The sequence below is a fragment of the Rhopilema esculentum genome, chromosome 11 (genome assembly GCF_057945365.1).
Source record: "Rhopilema esculentum isolate cy_ngs chromosome 11, ASM5794536v1, whole genome shotgun sequence".
Classification (NCBI taxonomy): Eukaryota; Metazoa; Cnidaria; class Scyphozoa; order Rhizostomeae; family Rhizostomatidae; genus Rhopilema; species Rhopilema esculentum.
In genome coordinates, this window is record NC_142825.1 from 10,061,662 (window position 1) to 10,089,624 (window position 27,963).

At 35.7% G+C, this 27,963-nt stretch overlaps 1 protein-coding gene across 2 annotated transcripts; it reads left to right on the forward strand.

Moving 5' to 3' along the window:
• The first annotated feature begins 98 nt into the window (after positions 1-98).
• On the forward strand, positions 99-27,606 carry LOC135693385 (A disintegrin and metalloproteinase with thrombospondin motifs 6). Of its 2 annotated transcripts, none has more exons than XM_065211847.2 (33): positions 99-242; positions 2,224-2,330; positions 3,160-3,232; positions 4,087-4,403; positions 4,742-4,961; positions 5,891-6,057; positions 6,897-6,983; positions 7,609-7,733; positions 8,390-8,433; positions 8,907-9,012; positions 9,824-9,964; positions 10,484-10,634; positions 10,993-11,103; positions 11,304-11,449; positions 11,960-12,023; positions 12,464-12,572; positions 12,966-13,099; positions 13,606-13,909; positions 14,292-14,421; positions 15,409-15,613; positions 16,386-16,548; positions 17,254-17,392; positions 18,240-18,472; positions 20,611-20,767; positions 21,145-21,326; positions 22,086-22,169; positions 22,565-22,645; positions 23,357-23,386; positions 23,635-23,682; positions 23,801-23,830; positions 24,626-24,910; positions 25,654-25,794; positions 26,084-27,606. In XM_065211847.2, exons 2-33 carry the CDS (start codon positions 2,232-2,234, stop codon positions 26,245-26,247), a joined length of 4,470 nt encoding a protein of 1,489 aa, XP_065067919.2. In that variant the 5' UTR covers positions 99-242; positions 2,224-2,231; the 3' UTR covers positions 26,248-27,606. The 2 variants fall into 2 exon arrangements, with proteins under 2 accessions (XP_065067919.2, XP_065067920.2); XM_065211848.2 differs by lacking the exon at positions 99-242 and adding an exon at positions 1,203-1,307.
• Positions 27,607-27,963: the final 357 nt, after the last annotated feature.

A 27,963-nucleotide genomic window follows, 5' to 3' on the forward strand; every position in this document is an offset into this window, starting at 1 on the left:
GGTTATAGGGTGGTCAGACCTGTATCGCATCACCAGTTTCGAGAGCAAACATGTTCAGTGAAAAGTTAGGCAGGCTCGCGCCAATCAACGGATGAATAGAACAGAACAACGACAAAGCAAAACTTTGAACAAGAACTTACAAATCCTTCTGTCATCTGCAATGCTACATGACTAGGCCACTTTATGGAAAGCGATGAACTATCAGAGATAAATCAAATGAGCAAGAACAAGAAAAAATAAAGGTAAGTGCAGCATATTTGGCAATCGTTTGATATTGTGGAAACTTTTGATCTTCACTAGATATAGTATTTGTGAGTATAAACTTCCACACAAATCATGGAATCCATTTTTGATTGCATTGCGCTGTAGTGCTGTTGCAAGAACAAAATGCATATTGCGGAAAGATGTAGTTTCTAGTCTAGTTATAATAGCGAAGGCGAATTTGGAAATTTAAACCACGGCCACCTCAATGGAGTTCTGTCACTTTCAAAAATTTCTTGCTTACAATCATATTTCTGTTTCTGTAATCAATAGTATTTTTTGCTACTTTCATTTTTAACTTCGGTTTTTTAGTCTCTACATTGAATTTGAAGAAGGTTAAGAAGAAATAGCACTTAACTGGAAATTTGGAAAGCAGCAAAAATCAATTTCTTGTTTATTTTCTGCACACCTTGCACCAGCACGCGTGATTGCGTAAATCTTCACCCATCTAAGTCAAGTGTTGCCTGTTTTGAGAAAGTTTCCTCCGCTCATATTTTGTAATTTTTCTTCCTATTTTTGTGGTTGCTTTGTTTAATTAACGTTATAGTTTAGATCAGATTTGAATGCAGCCCTGATAAACAAAGGTAACAACATCAGTTTTTAGTAAAGAATAAAATATTTCACTCAAATTGCTGAATTGTTTTTTCTTGAGGGGGCAAAGCCCCTGGTTCCCCTATGTCTCGGTCCTTGGTATAGCCGAGTAGGTACAGCTATTTTTGAAAAAGTATTTTTGATCAGGATCTTAAGAAACTTCGTCATGATCTCGCAACTTATACTAATGTCTTTATAGGTTCGAATATCGTCAGATACAGGAGATCAAGCAGAAGTAAAACAGTTGTTTCCGTCAAGATTTAAATCATTTATTCTTTTTTCGATATTCCTTTTCGATCAAGATTCAACCTATCTATCAATTTATCAATTTACACAAAAAAATATTTTATCGTTGCCTCGTTTTGGAAACTATGCTAAATTTGCAATATGGCGACTGTTTTTGCCTTGGTTTAACAACTTTACTGTTATTTCAATATGAAAACTAGAATGAAGAGGTAAGTATTCTGCAGCTTCAAGTAGAGTCAGGCAAATGATAATATTTGCATGTAACTATTCGTTGAAATTGGTGAATTCTGAAGCACCACCTGCACCCGGACGATCATGTGGAACGTTCCCGCCTTTTATATTTCATATAATTTTGTTTTAAAACTTTGAAAAAGTCACTCATATTGTGTTTTTGGGTCGTGATACGTAACCGTGTACTTCAAAGATTGAGCCATTGATTACGTTTGCTCTCCAAAAATTTGTTTTCTTAGTCAAATTATAAGTGGGGTCTCGTTTTTTGGGACAGTGATATCGGTTGTCTTTGGTTGGCGCTAGAATTCCGGATGATGGGTATGGCTGGTCGCATTGGGTTCTCATGGGCTCTGATGCAGGGAGATTTTAATAAGGTTAAATAGTGGGGAGGCCAAGGGAGATTTTAATATCATAACAAAATATTTAAAAAAACTATTGTTTTACAAAAAAGTGAGGGGGCATAGACCACCCGGTCCCCCTTCGTCGGAGGCCATCATGGTTCTTGCTTCAGCTGTCAGGGGCTTGTGCTGTTCTGTCTCGCAGAATCTGCCCTGTGACTTTGTTTGTAATTTGTTTTTTAAATTGCATTGTTACCTAATTTTATATTGTTTATTGACTGTTTAATGACTGGAATTTTAATGTGAAGAAACTGAAACTTAAGCTTCATTGTTGCATTCCAATGCATCTACAGTAAGGCCCCTGCCTACATTATTTGCTTTGTAGATTCAGCATAAATTTACTTTGCTAGCCACTAACCAATTCTCCTTCAGGTGCATAATACCTATTTGATTGGTTTTGTACAATATTGGTAGGTAGAAAATAGAAGTGAATTCAAAAGAGATAAAAAATTTCGATTTAAGATTAAGATTTACTGACTTTGTTATTGTTTTACAGGACCACAAATGAACCGACGCACAACTGGCTGCAGCTGCATAAGTACCTTTGTTGGAGTTTTATTTCTTTTGCATACATGGCTATGCAGTGGTGCACTGAGATCCAAGGTATTATCACTATAAAATTTTGCAAGGTTTTCTTTAAATCTTGTACTCACTTCATTTTTCATTTAAGTTCAATAGATCTTGAAAACCTTTGCATTCTGTCTCAGGAGGAACCTTGGATGAATTAAACAGCAGATTTATTTAGAAACTACATAAAATCATAAGTTATAGGATGCTACAAATCACAAGTCAGAAAAGCTACAAATCTTCATGATGATGAGCATCTAGGAAAACCAGAAGCATCTCACAAAATATTTGTTTGATTGAAAGTTGCTTCAATTGTCGACTTAAAATTTTGAAAAATGAAAATGGAGTATTTGAATGTAAGAAAATGGAGTACACCTCTTGAATTTGGATAATTTCAAAGCTGGATAATTTCAAAGTTTTTTATTAAATTTCTGGTAAAAGTATGCTTATTCAAATTAAGAGAACAGGTGCTCCAAATTTCACAATATTTTGTCTATAAAATGACACTTTGATTTCAAAAGAAAATGATGGGACAGTCACTATGTATAAGACACACCCTCAAACAAGGTGCATCTTATGCACAGCGAAAAACACTATGTTCTTTATGGACCAGATACATGTCTTAAAAATGGAATCAAAGATATTCAAAGGAAAATAAATTTGATCTTTTATTAAGTATCCTTTATTCTGAGGTATCAAACACCCATTCTAGATTGCCAATAATTGTTTTTCAAAATGCCAGTTTATCAAACTTTCCTTCCCATGGAGTCCTGTTTCTGTTCTGTGTTTCTTAGTTTATTCCTTTCAAATCATAATTTGGTTTTTTATTCTTGTAGTATGCCAATGTAGTATTTATGTCTTGTAGTATGCCAATGTTCATTTGTTGATGAAAAGAAATGAATTGAGTAAGATTTTTGGTGTTGAAAGGCATTCAGAAGGTGAGGAATGTTTTTACAATGTTTTCAACTAATTGAGATCTTTATTAAGTTTTTGAGAGGTTAGTCTATAAGCTATAAGTCTTTTACCGATTTAGGCCTTGCACTAAGCAAAGTGAAGGTGCTTCATAAACCTAGCTTCTAAGAAACTCAAGGCGCTCTATTTCACATTTCGCTTTTTGTAAAAGTTCGTGTTTTCTTCTTAATGAAAACTAGTAAAAAGTTCTGCATTCAAACCAAAATGATGCACTTTCAAATATAGTTGCGTTTTTAATGATTTAAATCTCAAATTGTTTTAGATGTTTGTATTTTTGTTGCATGGAAAATATTAGTGGTGTAAACTCTTATATGAATCTGACAATCCAATGCATTTTGGTCATTTGAGAAGATTGTCAAGTTTTATCAAAATAAATTTCAAACAATATTTTGCTTTATGGCAATACCAGTTTACATTTTCAGGCACCAGATAAATGGCTATTTTTAGGTGCACTGGCAAGGCCTGCAGATCGCAATACCTACAAGCAATCATTTTAAACTGCAGATTGCAAAATCACGCTTTTGCTAGTTGACTCTTTATTCAAATCTCATGTTTGATATAGCAATAATTTTAGAAAGCTTTGTTATCTTCCACCTAAAGTCAAAATATTTTTAAATCAATATGCAACGTTTTGGTAGATTAAGTAAAGATGTCCAACTAAAGACAGCCTTAATTTTTGATATAAAAACTCTACTAAAATAGACAATTGAGTGATTAAGCAAGCGTTTTTATCTATCATCTGATAATTTGTTGATATCATTAATCTTTTATTCAGCATATTCAAATATATGTATCTTTATTATCTCAACATCGGTTGCAGTTCCACGCTATACAGTCACATCCCCAAGTTTTATTAGCAATGGATTGTACAGTAGTAAAAGTACATTTGCAAGAAAAAGAAGAGCAGCCGAAGGGGAAAGTGAACAAAAGTCATTTGGCCTTGGACTCAATGCATTTGGAAGAACCTTCAATCTCTCACTTTCCCCTAACAAAGACCTCTTTGCACCAAACTTCAAGATTGAAATACTTAGGAGAAATGGCACTGAAGTATCTAAAAAGTCCTTTGAGCACTGTCACTTCACGGGGAAAGTCAATGGAGAAAGTGGCTCGGCAGCAGTTAGTGCATGCGGAGGCTTGGTGAGGTTTCACAGCAAACTATGATATTATCTTACACATAATTTCATCACATTGTGATTTCTGTTTTAATGTATCAAACAGAGATTGTTTTCTATATAAATATTTAGTTACTGTAAGTCCTGGAATAAGCCCCTGAAGACTTATTTTGCAAAGAATGTCTCCAAATAGGGGCGTTTTTCGAGGGGAGGGCTTATTTGCAGGTGCGGATTATACGAGGACTTATATTAGGTTCAATCATGGTGAAGAATCCCAGGATGTCATCTTACATGATTGTAATCCTTACACTTTCCTCTTCTGTTGTCCAGTAAGATGACCAATTTCTTTTTCTTCACTTTCAGACTGGGTTGTTCACATCTGATGAACATGACTATTTCATCCATCCTGTTCCATTAATCAGTGGCCTGGAATTTGACCAAGAAGTAGAAAACCCACACATAGTATTTAGAAGGTCGGTTAAACATAGATTTAGACGAAGTGCTCCTCAAGGCCAAGGTTTATTTGACAATGTTATGGATAAGTTTGCCGAAAGCAGTAATACAAAGTCATGTGGAACTAAAGGTAGACTATTATCATTATCAGCATCAATTATCAGGTACTTTAATGTTGCATGTTACTCCCAGAAAGCAAAACAAAATTCTGTGCAATCATTCTAATGTAATTCTAATCTGACATCAATTGTAACACAGTAAGAAATGTTGTTTCGATTACTTGTCTTTTTGGAAAGTTGATTCCAAAAAATTTTGGTAGAGCGTACCAATTATTGCAATGAACTTCTGGCCTGTAAAGAAATATTTTTCTTTATTAAAACGGGATGGTTGGTCAATCTGTGAAAGTGTAACGTAGGGACAACATTTCTACTTTGAATATGCACCTGTCTCTGAGAAAAGTGTTACAGTAAATGGGTCGTTTGGAGAAGGGCGAACATATATTCAATTCTAAAGCTATGGTAATCGATGAAAGTGGAAAACATGCAAAGGATGAGAAGAAGCGACGTTTTTTTATTTAATGCAAACTCGAGATAAGAGAAGCAAAGACATGTAATATTTTTATTTGCATCGTTAGCACTCCTGTTGATTAAGCAGAGTGTCTTTATGTATACCAAATATGGCAGAGTGCTTCCTTATCAGTTCTATTTCGCTCCGTCTCTTCAATTGGAAGAAACGATGGAAGACAAACAAAATTCGGTGTCGGTCGATTATTTGAAATTAGCAAAGTAAAAATTTTAATGTTTTGAGATTCTTTTGTACCGCAAAATTTGAAAGCAGCTCGGGAAAGCAAAAGCATTTCACACTAAATCACTTTTTATCCGACTATCCCGAGAGTATAAATGTCGCATATAGTTTACTTCCAGCAACTGAACGAAAGAAATTCGATTGTAAAAAAGGCTCGTTTAGTTAGTTTCTTGAAAAGTTTGTTTTTCTCTTAACACAAGTGTTTTAGTGGTACTCCACGCGCAATTTTTCAATTGATTTGAAATCACATTTCAGCTGACCCCAATATTCGATTTAGAAGAGAGGCTGATGACAATGCAGAGGCCGTTTCCATTGACAATAACGAAAGATTTATCGAGGCTCTTGTTGTTGTTGATCAGAAGATGTGCAACTACCACGGAGAAGATGCAGCCACGCAGTTCACCATGGCTGTGCTGAATATGGTAAGATACCCTGTTCTATCCAAAATACTTTTACAGGCAAGGCAGGTCTTATTGTGTCTTGAACGGTTGCAATCCAATACCGCGAAATTTCTCTTTGATATCATTAGCTTCTGAGGTGCCTCTTTTTTCTAGAATAAGAATTCAACCTTCAGTACTCTTGAAGCCAATCATTTTTAATATCTAGCCTCCTGAACGTAATTTTAGGTCTAGAAAAATGCATGGTGAAGGAATTTTGCTTTATTCAGTTTATCACAAATAATACATATAGCTTCTGACATTTTTTAAATTCTGTGCTCCAAATGTGTAAAATTCAATGATATTTCGCCCATATCTATCGTACCCTAAAGCTGTTTCAAGACATTTGTCCTCTTTGAAAGTCTGTTGATAACGCAATCTCGGTTTCTAAAGACTTATACAAATCTTTTTAAAACCAAAGAGTATAAGAAGACATATTCCTTGAAAATATATGTATTCCTTTTTACGGGACTGGATGTATCAACGTCAGTTTCATCACAATATATTTTTAGTTTTCCATAAAATATATGCAGTTTGACTGATGCCTGCACCACCGGTCAAAACTACTGTTATTTTTAATTTGATTCATCAAACACAAAATGTTGCCTATACCAAGCCTATAATGATTATTTTCAGTTATTGTCTTATATGTAACGAGGCTGAAAGCAAGTTGCTAAAAAGTGATGTTTCGTTTTTCACTAAATTAGTCGCTTATCTAGTGCCCTCGTTTTATCGCTTGTTAACGTTACCGTATTCATTGAGCACTCGAATTAATTATCATCAAAATTGTGGGATGTGGTTTGACATATGTATTTTTGATGCAGGTATCAAGCCTCCTTCGCGATGCTTCGATCGGGTCAAACTTAATCAATTTGATAATCGTGAAACTACAGCTGTTGACTATTGACCCGGTAAGAAATATGTTGTTGTTTGTTTGTTTGTTACTGAGATGAATTTCACCAAATTGAATTTTTTCAGGGAAATCATTACAGTCTCCATATGTGACTAGTATTCCTCACAATTATTTTTTTTATTTTTTATCAAGTGATAATCACCTTCACAACACGAAGATAATGTACGGTTGCAAATGCAAACGTATTTGTTTAGCTAACAGTTACCTAATATCAAAATAAAGTAATATTTTTGATATAAATGCCTCCACAAAATCGTAAATATGCCCGCATATTGAAATTAGCTCACTCTTGTTACGAATCCACCACCAGTATGAATTATTCATTATGACAGTATGCCTAATAGGAATCTAAATCCCATGTCTAAGGCTTTAAATAACCGATCTTAAACGATATATCAACTGCTCCTGGGAAGATATAAAGAAACTGATATTTGCTGTCAGTATTTTGTCAAGGCAATTTTTTAAATTGTCCCTGCATTGATGTGTTTATGCTCTGTTTTATTCATGTCTTCTTAAAACAACTCGTTGCAATACATATTACGCAATACAATTTTTAATTTCACCGATGTTTAGTTCACTAAATCCATTGCTTTAATTGTAATACTTTGATTAATCTCCGTTAGGCCGGATTAACCATAAACCACCACGCCCAGAACACGCTCAACAGTTTTGGCACTTGGGCCAGCTCACATAGTGACCCTGACGACAATTCCGACGATCATTTTGACTATGCTTTCTTGTTGACAAGGTATGTTAACTTCAATCACAATGGCCACTTTTCTTAATAAAACACAGAAGAAAGACATCCAATTGTTGGTAGATAATTCTTTGTAGCCTGCAAACCAAAGCCTTCGACGAAGTCCAAAACTGTTAGAAGACCTTCGTGTGATGACAGCAGTATCCTCCCATTTCAGTTTATTGTTGATTAAAATATATTGAAAGCCTGGAAACGACTGTACAATCCTCATCAAGTTTACACTCGCCTCTGTCCATAACTTTTTCAAACCCTATCTGTTAAAAATTTCAATAGCTGTTAAACTTATTTACATACAGGATGCTTTTTAAAGCAATCTTTTACTCCTTATTAATCGGTTACTCTTTAAAGCAGTCTTTGTGTAGCCTTAAATCTAATGGTCACTTGGCAATTTTATACTTATTTAAATGTATATAGAAAAACCTAATACAGAAATTTGTGATCCATGTATTGCAAAAAGGCGAAGAGGCAAAGCCTTCTACTTTTTCTGTGATAATGTTACTCGCTAGGTTGCGTTACTTTTGAAGGCTTCCAACTTACGTTTCTTCAGCAAACAATCACCAATTTTAATACGATATTAATAGAATAAAGATTGATCTTGTTTTTTTATCATCAGAGAGTCATTTAGGCACCTTATTTTCTTCCTCTAGGTACAATATTTGTGCCGACAAAAACCAAGAATGTGACATGTTAGGTATGCTGTTTTTTAAATGATCCAGTAATTGCCATAAAAGATTGTACACTGATTTTTTTGACACTATTACCTCCAAACTTTATACTTGCATGAGATTTTTGTACAACGGAATGACCGTAAACGTCAATTTAGGTGGATTTCCTTTTCGCGATATGGATGGAATACGGGAAATGTTATTTAAACTTTGCGCCTTTACAACTCAACCTTGACAACGTAATTTATTTATTTTTCTACAAATACGACATTTCTGAAGTTTGATTGATGCATTCTTTGGAATGAGCTAATCAAAAACTGCCCTTGTCACTGATCAAATCTATTGCTTGCTAATATAAAGATTTCATCAAACTATTATGTTGCTCGTACCCAGCCATGAAATGATTATTTTTAGCGTACTTGATGGACAGAGAATAAAAGCAAAGTATCATTCTTTTTTTATGAAGCGAACTATTTAAATACTGTGTATTTCTTCTTAGGTTTGACTGAAGTTGGGGGCATGTGTACTTGGCCATACTCCGCTTCGGTTAATGAAGACAATGGACTTTCCTTGGCATTTACGATGACTCATGAGCTTGGCCACAGGTATCCACCCCTTGATGCAAGCTTTTTGATATTGCTAATTTCGATATTTTAGTGTACATCGAAACAACGATCGATGTAGGCACTAAATAAACAATCCATCGACTTACGTGTTGTTTTTAAACCCAGCAAGTCCTATTTAACGTGCAGAAAACACGGAGCCAGAGAGTAGATGATGTGCCTATTGCGTGTCTTGATTCTAACTGAACTAAAATTGCTTATAAATTGACATACTTAAACAAAGAAATGGATATCTAAAATTAACACGAATGATGTGAGAAAATCAGATGATCGGAATGCAAGTCAAGGCAGGCACTACGCACCAGTCTTAAAGTGGGTGGGCTGAGAAGGGTGTGACGAAAACGTTTTTAAGGCAACAATCTAGTTAAAAGTAGGGATTAGTGAATGTGCGATATGAGAGTGACGTAGAGGATGCCATTGCTGCGATGTGAGAATGTGATGGAATGAATGGGAAGGAAAAATTAACGTAAACAGGCCTAGGCAGAGTCACTACAATGTGACAGGTCTGCAAGAAGTCTTGTTCTTCATGTATATCCGTATTCATGAAAATTACAGTTTACTGGGCTGTCATAAAATGCTCGATGCTGTATAGGCAGTGTTGTACACGCTATTTGGTGTAAAAGAGGACGGTTTTATGTTGGTACTCATCAGTGTTCACCAGGCAACTGTTCCTTAGCAACAAGCAGCTATCCGTACTTAAGCAGCTACAGAACACTTAAGAGCCCTTCAGTTCCAATGTACTGTTCCCGGCATGTATTTCCACCATTTTATTTTGTTTTAACTTTCATTACAGTTTAGGGATGAATCATGACGGGCAAGAGAGTTCGTTTATCTGCCCCGATGCCACTTACATAATGAGCACTAAATCAGTGGGCAAGGAAAGTGGATTCACATGGTCAAGATGCAGTAGAAACTATTTACGCCAGTTCCTCAGGTTAATCATTTATATATTTTGGTGCCTATGAAAAATGGTTTATCATCAAACCGAATCTTACCTAGATGTTTTTCTTTTTGTATGCAATAGAACCTTTTTATCATTTGTTAGTTTCATAAATTCAGTGTTACCAAGAACGGAAGATGAAGACACTGAGCTATCGGAAACAATTCACTTGTATAAAACCCCTTTGATAAAGCTCCATTCCTATTCAAATTGTAATCAATTTGAATTATTTTTGGTAATTTTCTTCGATAGATTTAGTGTAACGAAAAACTGCTGTTACGACAAGCTGTGTAATTTCTCCTAAACTGACTTTTTATTTTAAACTTGTCAACGAAGGTTTTTAAAGGTCCAAGCGTGTGCTCTCTGAAGATTAAATCTGCATATGCATGTTTTTCTGCGAAGTTGCACTTCTAAAAAATCCATGCTTTAAAAACTTCTGTTGCCTTTCCTCTAAGAACTCAATGGTTTTCTCTTTTTGCGGAATGTTGGAATAAACTTTAAATCGTTTTGCAGCAAAAGGGAATCGAGCTGTTTGCTGGATTTGCCTGGGAAGTTAAAAAGAGTCGATTATGAGAAAGTAGGGTCGAAAGCTGGCATTCTTTACGATGCAGATAAACAATGTGAAATGATCTTTGGAACTGGCTCGAAATTCTGTAAACAAAAGGTATGTTACTTTATAAGCATGAATATTATATTTCATCACATTGACAGTTATTCATTGCAAGATATTTTAATTCAAATGCCCTCTATATTTTTTCCTGCTCTTAAATCGGATTTTTCATTTATTAAAACTTATGCTTGTTGATATGATAATAAACCCTTGGCTCTATGATGTTTCTGCTGATGTCTTTTTATTTGTGAATATGAATCCTTGATATTAGCCAGTTTCATAGCTTAATGTATTAAAATTTGTGATGTATTGATTTTTAATCAATTTAGAAACAAAGTCGAGGCAATCAAATGCAAGGAAATCATCGTGACATTGAAGACTATTTAACCAATGTGCTTTTTTATTTCCTTAGGCCGAGCAAATTTGTTTAAGGCTTTGGTGCACAGATCCGTTGAAAAAAGATGGCAACTGCTTGTCAACGAACTATCCCGCTGCTGATGCAACTTCATGTGGTGTGGCAAAGGTATTTTTAACCACCAATTGCATTTTTTTAATGCCTTGCTACCCAAAGTAGGTTTTAGGACAATTAAGAGCTATGCTTATCGAGCAGTGTCCTGGTCCTCCCTCTTGGAATGACCGCAGCTCATGATTTATACGCTTAATCTTTTAACTAATCAATGATTGTAGCATGAAGATATAGATAGTTTTGTTCTTAATTCATAGTGGTGCATGCGAGGAAGGTGCATTTCAGTTGAAAAACCTATCGCAATCGACGGTGGCTGGTCGCAATGGTCGACAGATTACAGTACCTGTTCTCGTACATGCGGAGGAGGAGTCCAGTACAAGCAGAGAATCTGTAATCGTCCCAAGTATGGCGCGCATCTTGAATTCATTAATTGCTTTCAGTATTCTTATTTAGTATTTTAAGGTTTCTTTGTGACAAAGGTGTGACAAGAGGTGGCAAAGAATTTTTTTCTTATTTGAAACAAACCTATCGTATTCCCTCTAGTGAGCGCAGTGGGCACTCATTTAGTTTTGGGCCTCTGAAAGAAGAGCACTCATTGGAGAGGCGCTAATTAAAGCAGAAATAGAGTTTTTAAATACAAGCGATAGTTCATTTTACAAAAATTAATTTTCCATACGCGTGTTTTCTGTAAATTATCATTCTTTAATAATTTATTGTTATAGGCATAATATCACGTTAGGAGAAATTTATAATCCTCTATAATTCATATTATAGAAATATCTTCAGGTTTTATCAATTATGCCTTGCCTTTAATACAACTTGGTCTTATCCTGATATTTGTTTTTGACCATAATTTCCTTCGCAAATTTGTACCTGAAATTCTCTCAATAACGATCCTGAATGTTATCTATAGACCTCGTTTTGGTGGTAAACACTGTGAAGGAGAGCCACGTTCGTACCAGCTATGTAACACTAAGGTATTTTCACATAAATTTTTTTGGACTGGCCAATGGTCTTTAACGTGTCCTTTTTTTTGGAATAAATGCTGCAATTCTTTATAGAACAATAATAAGCCTAGATTCAGTTACAAGATCAAGACAGCGAAGGAGGGTCTAAAAAGGCTAGCATTTTGCATGTCGATTGATTTGTTCCTCTGAGATTTTTCGTTAGATTGAAAAAGCTTTCGTTAAGAGAGCATTTTCTTTCTTTCCAGAAAGTCGGTACACAAGGAACAATATTTAACCGTTAATGCAAAAACCTTTGCGGCTGCTGTCAGAATTGCTGTCATGTAATATTCTCGTTTTGTACAATGTTTTGTTTGAAACAGCAAGTACTGAAATCAACAGAATGAACAAATCTTTGAAAAAGCGTCCACTTTGGTAAAATATTGCATATTGAAAAGCTTCTCTTATTTCAGCCTTGTTCTGACAAATCAAGAAACTATAGAACCCGTCAATGTGAGCGATTGAACACAAGGTTGTTTGGTGAAAAGTACTTCGAATGGGAGTTCAAGCCATCCAGAATACGTAAGTTTGGTGTTATTTAGTGTTCTTAGTTTCTTGTTAGAATTTGCTAGAGCTTATCGATATAATTTTTCTCTTCAAGAGGCAGGTATTCGACGGCTTAGATCGATTATACGATTATAGAGAAAATGAATTTTAAGGAAGTTGGTTAAATCTATTGAAAATTACCTGTGCACTCTCATTTTAAAGAATCTTCTGTTTTGAAACTGATAGCTCTTAAATTTCAAGTATCCTTTCCACCTTTTCTCTATATGTGAGATCTCTAACAATAATTATTGTAGCCAATTTTTAAGATTTTAATATTTTTCATAATCTAAGATTCAAGTTTTATAATTTTTTGAAACTGAAGGAAAAATTTTATTTAAAATACTTAAATTGATAGTTTTGTTTTAATAGCGCCTTGTAAACTGGGTTGCTTCATCAAAAACACGCAGCATGGTTATGATTTCGGCAATGTCGAAGATGGGACTAATTGTGACCAAATGGACGACAGCTCTCTAGGAGATAAATGCATTAACGGTGAATGTGTGGTGAGAAAGAAATTATGCTAAATTAAATTGAATTATATTATATTATTTATATTGTATCATATTTTGTTGTATTTATTATATTATCTTATACTGTATTATTTTGTTATATTTATTTTATTATCTTATGTTACATTATCTTATTTCATATTACATTATCTTATTACATATAACATTATCTTATATTATACTATTTTATATTATATTATGCCTTATTTTGTCAAATTTATTTCATTATATTGTTCTAGGTTATTATGTTTTTGATAGCTAAGTCAATTTGCATAATCTAAAGCCAAAAATAATTTATATATCGAGCCTTATAGGCAGATAATAATCAATATTTCAGATGTTCTGTAGTCCCTTGGCAAACAACACGATCATTAGGCATTATTTTTATGGGGACATTAGATTGCCGTTATGTTGCGTTAGGCGTTATGTTGCGTTAGGCGTTATGTTGCGTTAGGCGTTATGTTGCGTTAGGCATTATCCTACCTGAGTTTGATCTATAGACAGTGGGCTGTGATGGTATCATCGGCTCAGAGGCAAAGTTTGATCGCTGTGGTGTATGCAACGGTGATGGGAAATCCTGTGGTACAGCTGATCTGAGGAGTGACACCCCAGACAGTGAAGGTATCGCTGATGCACTTAGATCGCTGAAGGAGCTGGGTTTCGATATGGGGTCGTTATACGGCAAAGCAGAGTTGAATCTTGCCGCGCGTCGGTCTGGCATACCTCACAATCCAAATGATACAATGATGTTAGAGTTCATTTGGGCAAAAGTCAAGTCTGGCTGTAGTGTCTCCTGTGGCGGAGGTATGACCAACGCTTACCTTAATAACTTATTTCTGTCTGTAGAAAATGTCGACTTTTGAAACTGAAAGAAATGATATTTGTATTGCTAGTCATGAGTCTTTTTAAGTATCTTAAAAAATATGTCGCTCAGTACGTAAAGTTTGTTGTGAGTCATGAAATGTTCAAGTCTTATTTGAATTATACAATAGAAGCAATCCTTTACGGAAAGTCACTAATTTTAGTAGAAAGGCAGTCGTAACTGCAGGATATGTTTTGTCATTTTCCTCATTTAGACATTTCATAAAAAATGGTGTATTTCTTAGCGATAAACAACAGTGGATATTTTTGTAACCCTACGTCATGCATGCATCAGATGTCCTAACAACGCAAATTGTTGTTGCAGGAGTTGAGACCGTTGTTGCCCATTGTCGACGACAGGATGACGGATCGCCAGTTCCTGACAATCGATGTGACCCAAGATTAAAACCAAACACCCAGGTTTATTCATGCAAAAGAGAACTTTGCCCTGCAACGTACGTTTCATTCAGTTTTGTTGCATCTCAAGAAGTTACCCAACAATTTTGAAAGCAAATTATGTTTGTGGGATGTCTTTGAAAATTCAATGTGTCATCTTCTCAGTCCGTGACAGCAAATGTCCCAAGATTCAGTGATTACCCCATTTTTTAAATAAACCATAGTTTACCTGTCATTTTTTGCAAGCAGATTCTACAGAACTAATTTTGATTGCAGAGATTACTCGATATCAGCTTGAGGAAATAATCAAATTATTCCAAGTTTGCTTTGTGGTTCCATACATCAGAAGTAACCATCAAAAAGACATGACATGATATAAAATACAATCACCATAAAACGTTTATGGTCAAGTTAAGAGTATCCATGATGGAGTCTCAAAGAAATTGCTGGTGTTTGCTCATTTTGATGTATTGTATTTCAATAAAGCATTAAACCAAATGCACACTTTTTAAGAATATTTTCTTTAAGAATATTAAGGCTTGATATCGTTGAAATTAAGAAGTATTCAGGATTAATGCAAGACTCGAGCTTGATTTGGACTTCATAAGTTTTTTAGAAAGAAAAAAATTGACTTTCACGCTATGTTTTGAAATACAGTTATCCCATCCTGAAATCAGTTACAACAAATACTGAAATCAACTTCTGATTATTGGTCCTGATGAAGTGACACAAAAAAGGATTGGATTTTTTTCTTTAATTTTAGGAAAGCTGAAGCTCGTTTAAAAGTTTTGATTTTCTTAATATAGGGTTTACATGTAGATTTACCGCTGCCTGTTAATCACATGAGACTTTTTTTCATATAACTGCCCTCTTCGACACACTAAAGCTTATATTTTACTATATAACCCATCATATCATATGACCATCGAATATTTATCCACAATTTCTATCGTTTAGATGAAAAGCCCAAATTCTCTTCTAACTGAGATTCAGTCAAACAGCACATAAATTCATATTTCTATATTGCTTCGTCTCACTCAATATAGATGGCAGACGTCTTACTGGGGTGACTGCAGTCGCACGTGCAACGGAGGTATCAAAAAGAGACACGTGCGTTGTGTTCAGTTTGGACAGCAAGGGATCGAGTATGAAGTAGACGAGAGCCTCTGTTCTGGAGCGAAGCCTCCTAACCAAGAAATCTGCAACCGAGAAGCCTGTCCACCTGAATGGATAGCACAGCCTTTTGGCGAGGTAACAGTATTCTGTTTGTTTTATGAAATCATTTGGTTTCTAGCGGCTTTTCCTGGTGGTATAAATGTTACTGAAATCAGCGGTGTTAAGTCCATTTTTCTCAACCTGACTTCTAAGGTCCTTTAACTGCTACAAGACACGTATCAAGTTTATTGACAGTTGTGTCCTTTATAGTTTACCTATAGTAAATCAGTACAGTTCACGTCCCAAGTCAATGTATGCACGTAGCCAAGGTTTCTTTTGAAGGGCTTTTACTTTACAAAAAGAGCAGTTGTTCCAGGGTTGGCTTTTGAGTTAGTCTTCTAAGGGACTAACGATAAAGTTTTCTTACGAATTCGGACAAAGTAGCAAATCTTATTGGCAACTATGGCACCTTCATCTCAGCTGCTACCCTCCTAAGCTGCTTTTCTGGACAGTATTCATGCTATATTCGTCGCCACTATAGTCTATTTAAATTTATGCACCTATTAGTCCGTGGACTTTGGCTGTGATGAAGCCCCGTATGCCGGGGCAAAAAATTAGCTACCCTAAAGTTACCTGTGTTCGTTGTTGTTTGTTCTCGATGCATTGCCGTGTTCCTTGTTTCCTACATTAATGCTGTATCTCCGTTTCATTGAGTACTCTGTGTCTGAGTGTAAATTTAGATTGATCAAGGTACAAAACTCTTTCTGGCAACGAGCATGCAATGTCTTTGAAATTGTAACCTTTAAGCGTATTAAAGGCTCGCACGTACTAGTGTTCAATGTTTTTGCAGTCCTGTCTTCTTTTATAGTGCTCTACAGTGTGTGACCCAGGCGTGCAGGTTCGCCAGGTGTTGTGTCAGAAATCCCAGCAAGATGGTACATCGGCGACCGTGAAGGACACAGAATGCTCTAAAGACACAAAGCCACCAACAGAACAGAAATGCAATGTCCACAATCCTTGTCCAGGCACCGGTAAGAATTCCAGAAGAAATCCTACTTGTCTGTTTTATTATCATCTCGGCCTAATAAATTTCTCAGCCTTTTTAGCCGTTTTTTCCAGTTTGGTTGTACTAAACACAAGCCCTTTAATGTACTTGCGGGCTCTAGCCCCTTCGGCCTAATTTCAGATTACTTTATGAACCTTCATTTATCGAGTCCTGATTTACGTGCAATGCACTCTTACAGAAAATTCAAAGAATATTGCTCAGTCTGAATCTGCATATTTGTATCCCATTTTCCAGCTTTTTACGTTTTGTGATGTTCCTGACAGAGACTCGCATGACTGACATCTCGTTTTTTAAGCCTAGTTTCTATTCAAGGGCGGGCGATGCTCCCCTGAAACCATATTAGGTTTGAAAAATAAAAATACTTTAGGCATTTATTCAGGTTCAAAGCGAGACTTTCTTAATAATATGGAGGCTGGAAAATGATTATAGTGTTCTTATAAAAGCAAAATAAGTGTGCTTCATTTTCTCATGTGAACCCCCGTATATCCAAGCCATGTATGACTGTTTGAAAATACTAATTTTCATATTGTTGTTTTTGTTTGCAGTTTTCATCATTTCTCCTATGCTATTCACAGTAAGACTCACTGATTCCCAGAATGCAAGGATTGCTTTGTTTTGTAGAATTTTTGTTTCTCTGCATAAAAGTTTTGCTTTTTGATTTCTATCCCAGGTAATTGCGGTGGAATATTTACTAACACTACAGGTAGATTCAGTTCGCCTTTGTTTCCCGGCAACTATCCAAACAATATGGAATGTGTCTACATTATTCAAGTACCAGAAGATAAGAAAATTGAACTTCGATTCGACAGGTGATTTCTATGATCTGTAACAATTATGACCTGTTGCTATGACGACCACTTGCAGTACTGAGGAAAGAATCTGGATTTAAAAAAGAGCCAAGCGCCCTCTAGCTACATGTCGCTCAGGATCCGCGCCACAGAGGGGCCGGGGTGGCCATGGCCCCCGCACTTTTTGCAAAAAAAGTAGTTTAAGAGCTGCAGTAAAAGGGGGTAAGAAGCCTTGGCCCCCTACTTTTTCTAGTCTTGCCCCCCCCCCTCCCACTTCCAAATTCGTGGCGCGGGCCCTGTCGCTAAAGCTGTAGATACGTAAAAGTCTTCAATCAAATTTTTGCCTGTTCGAGGGTACAGTCTCAAAGGCTGTGCTTGCTCTATGACCCTTCGAACCATTTTTTCGCAGCCCTACTGATAATGGACGAGAATTTCTGCAATCAATACAACATTTTAAGCTTTTTCTATACCAAGGAGTTCCTCGTGAAAGCGAAAAACCTTTCAGTAGAGCTGTTTTCTGGGTAGGGTGTCGTTTGGAACTGGTCTCATGTTATGGCTTCAAATTATATATCACGCTTAGAATCCTAATTGGTAAATGGCTGTTCGTGTTGTCAAGACTGTCTAAAAGGCCTTTGACGTAGAGTGCATCACAAGTTCTAAAGCTTTGCTCAGGATTGTTGACGAAGATCAGTTTATGGAAATTACAAATCGATAGACTAAGAAGTGATAAAGATTAATGAACTTTTAATTTAGTTTGTTTTATCTGTTTGCTACAACCATCGCATTTCCACTTTTGTGTAGTTGACTTCTGTTATTTTTTCATTTAGAAAGAAACAGTGAGCCTCAAAATGTTTTTTCCTTACTCTAGCCTCAAAATAGCTTCTCCTGGTAGCAAGGAATGTAAAACTGACTTTGTTAAAGTTATGGATGGTGACTGTGTCTCAAGACTTGGAGAAAGCAAGTTCTGTGGCAATGATATTCCTTCTAAGTTTGAATCCACCACCAATCGCCTTTGTGTTAAGTTTTTCTCGGATGATTCTAAGAACGACCAGGGCTTTTCAGCCTCATACAATGCAATCTCCTTCAACAGCCAACAAATAGGTATGTTTTTTTTCATTTTGACTCTTTCTGGCTTTTTATGGCGCATTAGTTTAGTAATTTCTGTTAAGCTTGATTAAATGAAATTTAATCATGTTTAATATGTGACAGGGTACGCCTTTTAGGTGCCCCTTGGGCTTTTGTTTTTTGGGCACAGATTGCACAATTGTTGAGTTTGTGTTTATTGTAGCAGTGCTCGAGTAAGCTTTACAATGTGTTTTCTTTACGGCTAAAGCAACAAGCGTGCAAGTGTGCATTGGCCTTGGGCATATAAACTTTGTCTTAGCACAGTTTCATTCTCACACGTTGCACGACAATTCAAAGTTAGATTTAGAAGGCCATTGTTCTTCTTCTCAACCCCCTCAAAAACGGTTGGGGTTTTATTTATGGCCGTCTTTGAGATTGGCGCACCGACAGCCCAAAAATAAATGGTTCAAATGAGAAGAGAACACCACCTTCAGTCTTATGATTGACAATGGTAAAACATTCTGAGGACCATCTTACCCTTATTTGCTAATGGTTTTTGTTTAGTAACCTGAAACAAATATTAAGCATAACTTGATGTCCCCTGTGGTGAATAGCCCCCAGTTTTAGATCCCTATAAGTAAACTGAGGTATCCAGGTGCAATATTTTTACATTCAATGTGATGGCTTTTACAAATGATTGATAACCTTAAAAATAATCTAAAAGTTTAAAAGAGTCTCTGGTAAACCTGAATGGACCCTCGACAGTTTTTCTACTTTACTTAAAGGTCAATTAGAGCTCATTGAAGTGAATATCAAACTTTTTATGTTATATTTTTGCATTTTAAGGCCAGATTTATCCCATTTCACATACCAAAAGGAGAAAATGAGCTGTTCTTCTTCGGTTACTGATTGATTGTTCTCAAGAGCAGCTTACCTTCTTACGAAATTTATTCAGAAATTCATCACACAGTGTTGCAAGTTTTTACAAACATTTGATATGAAAAATTTGCTAAAAAAGGATCAAACTAGCAATTGTACTGAAATCACTGCAAAATCCTTGGAATTCTGGATACTGAAGGTATTCCAAAGTTCCATAGTTCCTTTCCCACTGGGAAAATTGGTATCCAACACGGGACATAAAGATGTCCACTGAAACTGTATCTTCATGGTTAGATTGCAGGTTGAAAATTAATTCCATGCTGAATCCTGCCTTCTTTCACTTTTACAGAAAGAAAGCCATAGAACTTACCGTACGAGTGCGATAAAAACGTGCAAAATTTGAATTATGATCACGACTGTGAACCATAAGGTCGTATTTATGACACAATATAAGGGATGATATTTTTTCTGTTAGTAAAAAATATGCTGAGTTTGTCTCGTTAATATCCGGAGACGTTTTTATTAAAAATTTATCAGTTGCACCAGATTTTGGTAAATCAAATGTTGCATGACTATCGACAAGACAAAAATATGTCTTGTCTCTGTCATTCCTTTTTTTAGGTGACTGGTAATTAAAGGTCAATAGTTATTCTAAAATGATATTTTGTCATTTTTGCTTGGCTGCCAAAGTTGGCATGATTATCTATTTGCTGGCTTGATTATACGGCCTTGGGCATTGTGGTTTCCAAATATAAGCAACAGAGACGAAAGCCAATTCGTATACTTAACCAAAGTAAGAAAGTAAACGGTCGAACCCACAAAGTTACGCCCATATTCTGTTTTGAGCATCCTAGCTCCGCATATAGCTTTTTGGAAATTTGACTTCATCATATATTACTGTATCATATATTCCTTTCATCATATATCATCATATATTCCTGTTGATACAAGCAAATGTATAACAACAGATTCTCCCTTTTTCAACATATCTCCTTTAAGCATCCTAGCTTCGCAAAAAGTTTTCTTGGAAATTTAACTTTCACCATAAATTCCAGTTGATACAACAATCGATTTTTCTTAGCATTTCTAGCCTTAGCAAAATTGTTAGTAACCTTATCGATTGCCATTGCCATTCAGATGTGACTAGTATGTTCATTGCATGGATATATATTTAATATAATTTCAAGCAAGAAAACATTTATTTTACGTATAGAAAACCAAGCTATCATCCAACTATCAGACATTTTTACTTCAAGTAAAGTAGGTTTATTACACATTATCAACCCCTTTGGCAGATCTCTGTGATTCTGTGTTGACGTCACCAGCCGGGATGATATCGTCTCCAAATTACCCAGAGTTCTATCCGAGTAATGAAGATTGTAACATTACAATTGTAACAGAAGATAGCCCCATCAGGCTGAATTTTGAAGCTTTCGATGTAGGCAGTGCTGAGTGAGTAGTTTATTCTTTCCTTTCATTAGCATTTGCTTATTATATCTTTTTAAATAGATTATTTACAAATGTTCATATATTTCATTTAAATTTCGATCTATCTCAGACTATTGTTTGCCTCTTCACAACTTCATGACTATAAAAAATAATGAACGGTTTATGACATCAAATGTACTTTTGCAATGTATTTGATTATATGACTTTATGCTTCCTTTAATAAAATTACCGATCCGAGGTCTTAAGTACGTTGTAATCATTACAAGGGCCACGTATGTACCCAGGTTACCATAGATAAATGCAAATACTTGCATTGTATTAATTTGCATATATTTACAATTGATGCATATTTATGCATAATTAAAGCGCTATTGTTTCAGCTGCAGCAACGATTACGTCTTCATTCGTGGCGGTGAAGAATCTAAGAAATACTGCGGCAAGAAGACACTACCGCCCTATACTGCGAAAGGCAACAAACTGTTCATCAGATTTTTTTCAACAAGCCATCCAGGGCCCACTAAGTCAGGTTTTATCGCAACATATACAGCTGGCAATGGACAAAGTACGATTGCTCAATTTTTTTTCAACTTTGTTTTCTTCTTTCTAATGAGGCCCAGTAAATTGACTAATGTAGCTAATTTTCTTAACATAAGAAAATGGATGGAATGAGGAAAAGTTAAAGCATGCTTACTTTTTTCATTGTGATGCTCGACAGAATGTTTTGATTTACTTCTCAAAGAAAAAAATTGCTCCCAGTATTTTTCATTCAATTCTTTAATCAACTGAATGCCACTGAGGAAGACGCAGATACACCCATATGTGCCTCATTAAAGTTTATTTGAGGTATTTTGTAAGATATCGTTTTTTCGTAGATTTCTTAAGTAGTAAGTAATGTGTAAATTAAACTTTTATTTCTTATTTGCGCGTTTATGTGTGATAAATGATAACCAGAAATAAAGTCTCAAAAAAAACATCTGGCACTGCAAAACTACAAAATGGTACAAAAATGTGGAAACATATTATACCAAAGTGCATTTTATCCGAAACTCCTCTGACGAGTGCATCCAGAGTATGAAGCGTTTGGTAATGACCCATAAGGAGGCAAGCATTTATGGTCAGATACAGATGGAAAGTAACCTAAGAAAACACCCAATTATTGGCCCGATGGTGTTCTTTTTTATTCGTAGCTAGGTCGAGGCTTTTTCGAGCAATACAAAATCCGCTGGCCAAATTAGGCGATGGCATGTGTAAATACTCTTATCGCTATCCCTTAATATCATCTCAAGTCACATATTCATTAAGAGAACCGATTTTTTTAAAGATATTGGCGCTGATGCAGATAAAGGCAATGAGGTGAAAGAACCGAAAGAAAAGTCCGCAAAGAGCAAGCAACAAGTTACGCGAGGTCAGTTCCAAATGTTCTTGTTTTCATCGCCACTGTACTCTTTACACTTATTTCAGATGCATATCAGCAGCTGATTCGTTAATTCATTTTTTTTAGAAAATGCCAGTTGAAGCTGCCATCTTTGCTGTGACCCTCAGTAAACATTTGCTTTACTAACTGTAACTATATATAGTTTGAATATATGATGTACTTTACCACAGCAAAAATTTCACATTTTATGCAGCCAGCAAGCAACTCTATTGCATATTGAGGGCAAGAATGACATAGCTTGTCCTTTTCACGTGAACGCTGCCGAGTCATGATATTTGCGTATAAATGCTATGCAATTTTAATTACTTAATGTAGTTAAGGCTGCTGCATTTTGTTGTGACTTCTTCTCGTCTGTCTGTCTGTAGATCAAATTCCGCATGTCAGCGTCCAACTACCCAAGCCGGCAGGAGTCACTTTCATCAAGGCAGATTCAACCTCTGATGGAAGTGAGTCACTCGTAATATTTCAAGGCCAATAACCTTTACTGTTTAGAATTTGTTTCCTTGAAGTGAAATATTTTTACCGCCTTACTTTCCTATTTTACGCTTTGAAGTCAATATCCCCATTATCCTGAACTTAGATTCAGTTTCATTTGTGCTTTGAACTTATTTTCTGCTACGCTTGGCCTGAGACGTTTTCACTCGGTTACACTTTGGTATGTCCTAAGGTATGACTTTCAATGTGTCACGCTTTGACATGGGACCTCTTTTGCAAAAGCCTTCAAGAAATTTTCACCTTGAAACGCTTGCTACGTAAAGCTAGACAACTTCTACTGTATTTATATGGAAGCATTTAAGATTTATTAGTTCCTTTTCTTTTGATTTTTATAGCCCTAACCAAATACTAACTTCATCCTGTGCGAGTGATGCCACCAAGGAAGGTATGGAGGGTAAACACCTTCCAGTCTAGGGATAGTTCACATTTTTCCACTATTACTCAGGAAAGAGTACTTTGTTTATAGCACTGAGATGACACAAGATGTGCGTGTTCTCAAGGATTCCTCATTGGCAACCTCCATTCATTTCTCACTCCACAATAGCTAGTGTCAAAAACGTCCTCTGACGAGTACATTCCACATTACCAGACTTTTTATCATCGTGCTTTTTATATTCCTGTGCTTGTGCGTGTTAGTATTCTTACAATATGCTTTTTTGTAGTAAACAAAGAGCTGGTGCTTGATAGGAAAGGTGCGGCATACATTTCAATTTCTATTTCCGGATTTAGTCATTTTGTCTAGTTTATTTTTTTATTTGGTTTTTCATCAATGTGTTGTGTATATTATCGACATTTATAGTCGAGTTTCATTTCAATTGAACATACACTTTCAAGAAATTATTTATTTACATTAATGCTTGTAAATGTTTTCAAGAAATCATAATGAACTCCTTTTTTGTAAACCATCTGTTATTCATTCGATCTTATTTTGCTACTCCAGCTCCTTCTGGTGTCGTATTTTCAAGAAAGATGCACATTCCACTGACAAGTATGTCTAACACAATCCCATTTTATCCGCTTGCAACGCCAAAACGTTTTGTTATTCCTTTTTTTGATCGTTTATAACGATAATCAGATTTAAAGTTTTCTATCTTCGCTCATTTCAGATAATGGCCCACTGTGGATCCCAGAGCCAGGTAATTATTGATGGATGAGTGACGTAAGATTTATTCGAAAGTAGTGAATTCAAATGACATGGTAACTGCCATGTTGCTAGAGAAAACAATCCATCATCTATGTTTGATACATTTGGCACCAGATATGTTTCATACTGTGGACCAAAGCAAAATGACACATGAAAAAATTCATTTTCTAGGGTTGCCTGTTTTTATGTTTATTTTCTGTGCAAATTTCAACCATTTTGGTAAATGCTCTTATAGCTGAAATTTCAGACTTGGAAACCTGGTAATGAATCTTTTGAATGATTTGGATGTATATTAGGTTCAGAAGCATGTTCTTCTTCTGTTCTATGAAGTAGGATTATAATTTAATTCCGTGTTATCTTCGATGATGGAACTTTTTCACACTGAAAATGTTTGTGTCAAACAAATGACATTGCAAAAAGCGAGAGTTTTGCCAATTTGTTTATAAACATCAAAAGACACGAGCATTCTAAAAGAAATGAAATGAAAATTGAAGAATGAATAAATAGTGCAATGAGTTTTTTTGTGAAAATAAACAATGCGAAGCAACGGGAAAAAATTTCATTAGTATTTTGGAATCCGTGCTATAAACTTTGTAGGGACGCAGTGTCTATTCTCTCCATAACTGCTTCGCTCTTTTACCCGTTCTTTGAGTCACAAAGTGTTATTTTTTCAACTAAAACTGTGACTGCTTCAACTGGGAACATGTTATTTTGTTTAAATTAGCACTCGCCCTCCTCTTTGTTGCCATCAAATGCCTGTCTAAGTGTTCAATTTTCTCCATTCTAGCTGACCAAGGCACAAACTTTATGGTTGCACCCGAAATGCCTTTAAACGTAAGTCCAAAGCAATCCATTTCTCTGTCTCAAAAAGCGTCCACAAAGCATGACAATGCCAAAAAGACTTTACCATCTAGCACTGTCAGCAATCGGTTGACATTACAAAGGCAGCCAACTGCAAGTGTTCGGTTTGTGAAGAAGACCGTAGTGGCCAAAGCAGAGCACAAGAAAGGAAGCAAGAAAATTTCTCAAGAGAAACAAATGAAAATCGTGCATAATCTTGATGGCAGGATGGGTAAGATATTCTTTTTAAATATATGATTCCTGCTTCCTTCTTTACCTTGTAGTAACCAATGCTTTCACGGTTATCATCAAGAACTAACTTTTATTTGCAAATTATCAACAATTTTTACTTCAATCCATTTTAAGGAAATCCGTCACTTTTGACTGGTCAGTTTTTTATTGCGATTATAAAGTTAACGCAGCTTAAGCAACCTTCTTCCGTTTTCTAAGGTGAAACTGTGAACAAATATTGTCACTTTTGTATTTTTAAGGAAGTTTTCAGAATTAATCAAATAAGCGACATGAAAATTGCTCAGCAAGTTTCAAAACAAAGTCCCATAAATACAGTTTGATCAAGTCCAAAGGTTTTAAAGGCGCAACCGGCACGCTTTGCGACTATAATTCAAAGAACGGGCCTATTATCGTACCGCATGAACGCTCAAGACAACTGCCGCTAAGCATGCCGGTTGCGCAAGAGCCTTTAACATACTTGTTCTCGTTCAAAAAGTGCAAAAGCTGGATTTGCATTTTTTTTGTGAGTGTCATTTTCTGCCTATTTGCCGCCTTCGTATTTATATTTAAGCTTCGGATATCTTTTTGTCATTGGATGTCAATTTACTTGGGTGTATTTAGGGATAAGTGCATCTATTTCATACCAGTATCCTCAGTCCCAAGGCACGCATTGTCACTTTTTCTAATGCCTAGGCCTCGGCATTCATACGTTTTCTCCTTAAAAATTAGCCAATTACATTATAGGAGATTGTCCCAACCCTGAGAAATTACGATGTATCAAATTACTGTTATCGTATGCTTGCAAAGAGGACTCAGACTGTGGTACAGGACTGTCATGCTGTCCAACAAAATGCGAATATGGACCCAAGATGTGCGTCCAAAAAGGTTCGTACAGATTAACACTTAACCTAATTTTTGGAACATTGCCGTTCTGGGCTTTTTTTGTATCTTTATGACTCTATGAAAAGGTTTTTGCAATTGAAAAGTTGCTTCTTACTGTTGGAGTAAACGTCCTATATGTTCAAGACATTACCTTTCAAGACAATATATTCAATAAAGTCACTGATAGAAAGAGCAATATTTGATACTTAGAAATATATCATAAATCGATGTATTTACGTAGCAATAGCAATGGGAATTTTTTGAAACTCATTCACATTTTTCTTTGTTCTAGTTACTCGACATTGTCCTCTAAGAGACCCATACTATTTTCCAAACATTGCTTGCAAAAGTGAACTCGACTGTCCTGGAAGGGCTCCTTGCTGCAGAGACATGGCTGGTGCACGCTACTGCCGACCTCCAAAAGTCAAAATCCTAAACAGATTGCAAGATGAATGATGCCTCGTGATAGAACATCCGATGAGTTAAACTTGCAACTATATTTGGTTGTCTAGGATCTCAAATACGTTGTGCTTGCCATGCCTGTCGTTGTTGCCAAACAAGAAGGAGTAGAATCTGGCCCTAGATGGAAAATAAAAAATAGAAAATGGAAAATAATTCCCTGCTCTTGTTTAAGTTCTTTTTATATAGCATTAAGCAGTCAATAATCTTAGGACTAGCATTTCAATGACTTAAAAGGCAAAACAAGTTCAGAGAAACTAGAGTGATTTCGGCCATAATACGTGTTAGGCGGTCATATCAAAGGACCTTGATTCCTATTTGAATTTTTCACCCTTAGGAAGAAACCAATAATGGCCGGCTTTTACAAAAGTTTTTATATTTTGCTCTCCTATCATAGACATTGTTTGGTATACCTGGTAACGTAACTAAACTAGAAATCTGACCCCAAGGACTTTGTTAATTTCATTCTCATGCCTACATCGTCAACATTGTATCTTAAGAGTCTTCTGAATTGAATGTCTTTTCAAGATTCAATTGGGAATTACCTCATTTAAAGACTATCATAACTCCGCGGCAGCCCCTACATATATACTTTCTGATGTCGAGCTCAAGCAACGACATTGTTGTTTTTTTTCCCTGTCAAATATCTTGTGACCATATTTTAACTTTTGACTATTTTTGTGAGCAACTAGCAGTCATATGAATGATCAGTACTGAATAATTTGAGAAGGTAACCAACATAAGAAATACTCTACCTCATCTATAATTGTATGCTGTTATTATGGACACCCATATCCTCTACCAGCAAAAAGAATGTATCCCCCACGATAGATAATGATGGTGACAAATTTTGATTAGAAGGTTATTTACTTTCTTTACCATTGTCTTCAGTAATTGTCTTTTATCTTTCCCTATTCTCTTGTTACGACAGTCAACTTCACCCCAGAGCTTTACAATGCAAGGTAGTTAATCAGGGAACTAATTTGTAGCTTTATGTACTCAGGCTGAGGCCCTTAGGCATTTCATTACACAAGCACTGTTTAGTACTGAAGATCGACTATAGTTGCTCACAGAATAATTTAAGCATATGCTTTCTTAACGTTGACAAGTCATCAATGATTCAGTATTGGAGAATAACATTATGTAATTTAGAGAATAGGAAGACGGAATCCACAACTGAATGATAAAAAGACGTTATAAAATGTATTTCTAAACTTTAATTTTGTACTTATACTATTTATAATGTCCTTTTGACAATAATTTGTGGACTATCCACTTATGTATGCAAATATCTAACATGGAAATATAAATAAATGATAAATGATAAATAAATGATGATTAAAGAAAACAGTTATTTCCGGTTTCATTTTCTGTTGCCATTTTTAGTCTAAGCCATGAAGTCGAAAATCCGTGCATCTGCACTTTGCAGCTGCTTTTATGAAAATCTTTTTACGCAAATAGCATGCAAGAGTGGTGTCATATCATACTAAAGTATTACTTGTGAACTTTTCCTTGTGTTAATTTCGATCTGCATCTAGATACAGATTCTGCTTGCGTGTTTGGTCATCAACCGAAGCTTATACTCCGGAGGGTGTTGGACAAAGAATTCCTCAATGTGAAAATTTTTTACGAGTGTTTGGTTTTGGTGAATCATACAGATAGTGTATTTATGAGGATGGTGTTGAAGTTGGAGAGTCGTTGCATTGACTCTTT